Source organism: Physeter macrocephalus, chromosome 8 (assembly GCF_002837175.3).
Source record: "Physeter macrocephalus isolate SW-GA chromosome 8, ASM283717v5, whole genome shotgun sequence".
Taxonomy (NCBI): domain Eukaryota; kingdom Metazoa; phylum Chordata; class Mammalia; order Artiodactyla; family Physeteridae; genus Physeter; species Physeter macrocephalus.
In genome coordinates this window covers 66,711,890-66,715,988 of record NC_041221.1, presented here as the reverse complement: position 1 = coordinate 66,715,988, position 4,099 = coordinate 66,711,890, and the positions used below count along the sequence as shown (strand labels likewise).

Genomic DNA, 4,099 nt, shown 5'->3' with positions numbered 1-4,099 from the left:
GATATTGATGTGAAAAGAGTCAGGACCGTGTTTGTTGGCCATGTGGGGCCATCAGAGCTTTTTGAGCAAGAAAGAAAATAATACCACCTTGGTTTTAGGAAAATTAATTTTTTGAAGACAGTATAAATGACAAATTGAAAAACCCAAATTGGGTATATTAGTAAGGATTATTTTTTGGCTCTAATCTGGATGAGGGATGATGTGACACTGGACAGAGCAAGAGATTGGGGCAGGGTTCTTTGAAGAGAATGGACGAATTGGAGAGCTATCTCAGAGGAAAATGAGATATACTTCATAACTGATTGTATATAGAAAGTGAAAGATGTCAAAGATGACTCGAGGCTTCCACCAGGGGAACTGTGTGGATAGTAGTGCCATTAACCAAGACAATGCCCAGACAGAGAGATGTGTTTTGGAAAACGGAAGAGAATGAGTTCAATTTGGGGTAAGTTGAGTTTGACAAGCCAGCAGGATATCCAGATGGAAGTGCCCAGAAGGCTGGGCACAGATGCAAAGTGAACAATTTACTTTGCCATTCTTTCCTCCACTGCAAAATGGATGGGATATTGCTTGCCACTTCTCTCCAAGGACTGTGGAGAGGATTAATGAGGGAGTGTTCACATTTATTCCACACCGAGGATCAGTGAGAGCTTGGCAAAGTATTAGGTTGAGTCCCATTATATTAACTTGGAAACAAAGCAGCTTTGGTATGAAAGCCATTGAAGGAGGAGAATGCAAACCTACAAGGCCACTTTGTAGAATATAATTGTACTTCAGACAGCCAGTCCAAGTACTGCCTTGGTGTGGGTGAGCACTAACCTGTTTCCAGCTGAAGTCAAAGAAAGTGAAGCAGCCTTCCTATTGTCTGCATTTTCTTTTTGAAATCCTTCCCAAAGTCACCAGGACTCAGCCCAAATGACAGCTCAGGAATTAGTTAAATAGAACCCTCACAACACTTTCTAGTGAAACTCATTTCACAATTTCTCCCATCATCAATAACACTGATTTCTGAAGCAAGCTACTGTTAGCTGTCTCTGTTCTATATAAAAGTAACTTTGTTTTATAAATAAGTTCCACAAATAAGTGATATCATATGATATTTGTCTTTCTCTGTCTGATTTACTTCACTTAGTATGATAATCTCTAGGTCCATCAATGTTGTTGTCCATCAATGGCATTATTTCATTCTCTTTTATGGCTGAGTAATGTTAGAAAAAATATTTTATGGTTACCAAAGGGGCAAAAGGGGTTTTGGATTAAGAGATACACACTACTATACATAAAATAGATAAAAAAACAAGGACTTACTGTATAGCACAGGGAACTATATTCAATATTTTGCAATAACCTAAATTTAATGGAAAAGAATCTGATAAAGAATATATATTCTGTACACCTGAAACTAATGCAACATTGTAAATCAACTATACTTCAATAAAAAAATTGAGGGCTTCCCTGGTGGCGCAGTGGTTGAGAGTCCGCCTCCCGGTTCGGGGGATGCGGGTTCCTGCCCCGGTCCGGGAGGATCCCACTTGCCGCAGAGCGGCTGGGCCCGTGAGCCACGGCCGCTGGCCCTGCGCGTCTGGAGCCTGTGCTCCGCAACGGGAGAGGCCACAACAGTGAGAGGCCAGCGCACCGCAAAAAAAAAAAAAATATATTGAAAAAGTAACTTTGTGTTGGCTCATATGCCAGTGATTAACTGGCAACACTGCCAAGCCAGCAACTCATATCTGACATGTTCCTTCTAAAATGTGGACTCAGGCAGAGAATTATGCCTATTCATAAAATGGAACCTTCCAGAATATTTCAAAACCTTTTAATTTACAAATTTTATTTCCTCTTCCTACACTTCAGAGAGGGCAGAGAAACAAAACACAGAATGAAAGATATATGATACAATAGAGAGAACATGTTCTTTGAGGGTTCTGACAGATCTGATTTCCAATTTGCCACTTACTGTGTCCCCTTGGTTCTGGTCTTTCTGGGCCTCAGTGTCCTTAGTTGTAAACTGCAGTGTCATGAGGATTGAATTCTTGCCACTTGTTATCTGTGTGACCTAGTGCAGATTACTGAGACTCTTCTGCTTCAGTTTTCTCTTCTATCAAATGAGGATAATGTTACCTGCTATAGTTTATGTAAAAGTTGGATGAAATAAAATTAGTCTTTAGCTTTGGTTCTGACACACCGTTATTTCTAAATAAATGGCAGTTGTTATACTGGTGGCAGTGGTACTTCTGCTGCTGATGTGATAATATGAAGCAGATGGCTCATTAAAAGTCCTCAATAAATGTAAATTTAACTATGGAGTGTGAGTAGGGATATCACTATAAGTAGCTCCCATGTGATTCAGGTTACAATATATATCAGTGGTCATTTTATTTAATTTTAATTTTTTTTCTTTTTTGAGGAACAAGAGCCCAGTGTTTTTATTTGATCATTTATTGCATTTGAAGTACTCCTCGATAACATCCTTGGCCTGAGCCTCTTTGCCACAGCCCTTAACCACCACACAACTTCAACCAACCGCTTTATGCATTTTCCCTCTCTGTCAGTTTTACAGAGGCCTACCCATTCCCCTAGTTTCTTGTTGTTATCAACCTTAATCAGGTTGATTCGGTGCTCAGCACAAAGGGCCTCCACCAACTTGACATACATAGGCTCATCACAGTTGGATGCAAGCACACAGAGATGGGCTTGACGCTTGTCTAAGGCTTTGGCAGCTTCGCATATTCCATGTGCTAGGCCATCGTGGATGAGGTTGGTCTTCAGCACCTCTTGCAGAGCAGGATTAAGGTCCATTACACTTCCAGCAGCAGTGCCTTCCTCAACCCTGGTGATGGGTTATGGGTGGAGCCGAATCTTAAGTGCACCCCAGCCTCAGTATCTGTGTGACTCCGTGGCATTAGTGGTCATTTTAAATAGGAATAGAAATCACCAAAGGACAGCCTTGGGTGGACAAAAGTATATTACCTGCTTTGCCTTGGCTTTGAATGAGGAAACCTAATAAGTTGGATATTTTTTTAAATACTAAAATAAAATAAAACTTTGGAATTAAAAAAGTAGTTATGGTGGAGCCAATTTCTTTATCTTCAGTGGTGGTTTCCCAGCTGCTCACAGTGAGGGTCTTCAAAGCAGGCCCAAGGAGCCTCTCTTGGCCTCATCCTAAGAAAAACTCTGTATATGAGATGTAAATGATGTTGGGGATATCCTGAGTAGCTGAGAAAATCGGAAGAGATGGCAAGACAAAAACAGATGCCTCCCAACTTCTATTCCAGTGGTTTCAGGAACAGGTGGAGACATCTGTGAAAGTCAGAAACACTTTCTTTTGCAATAATTTTCCTCTCTTTACTAGAAAAATAGGTGGTTTCTTGTCTAGTATTTTATTTGTTGCCATGTCGGCACTTTAGAATAGTTAAACCTTATATTCCTTAAAAACAAGGTCATTTGAGAAAGATTTAGGAAGTAGACAAAGATTGCCTCTTTCCTTCCTTTGCTGAGGTTCAGGTTGTAACTAGAACTAAACCTCCCTTTTCCTCCAAACCTAAGTCCACTACTAATCAGGAGAAGATTTACTAGCTGTTTCTTCTAAAGACTGCTGTTTCTGCACATGCCTAATTTTAGAGGATTCTCAAACATCCCCTGCCATTACCTTCCCCACCCAATCATCCTGTGCCTCAGAGAAGATCCACTAATCTATATGTCCTCAGGAAACAGGAATTTATTGTGTTTCATCCCAGAAATACCTACCATATTTCCTGGAAAAAAGAATAATTGGTCTTAATGATGTCAATTCTGCTTAATCTTTTATTACATTTCATTAGAATTTGGAAGAGGTAGTTCACATCTCTCTTCCACTGCACCCCTCCCTACAATCCTTCTAAAGACAGAATTTTAAGCAGGATGGCATCTAGGGAAGAAGGGAAGAAATATACAGTAGAATAAGCTGTTCTCACCACCTCTTTAAGCCCTACCATGGGCACCATGATTTCTTCCATCTCTTTATAGGACCTGTGTTGGTTATATGAAAACAAAAACTAAGGACTTCCCTGGTGGTCCAGTGGTTAAGAATCCACTTTCCACATCAGGTCTGTGCCTCTGG

At 40.4% G+C, this 4,099-nt stretch overlaps 1 protein-coding gene across 1 annotated transcript; it reads right to left on the bottom strand.

Annotated features, from left to right (window-relative positions):
* Positions 1 to 2,434: 2,434 nt before the first annotated feature.
* Positions 2,435 to 3,666, bottom strand: LOC112063992 (40S ribosomal protein S12-like). Its single transcript, XM_055086891.1, is given in 3 exon segments — positions 2,435 to 2,535; positions 2,538 to 2,830; positions 3,650 to 3,666. Coding segments are annotated over 3 exon segments (411 nt in total).
* Between the last annotated feature and the right edge of the window lie 433 nt (positions 3,667 to 4,099).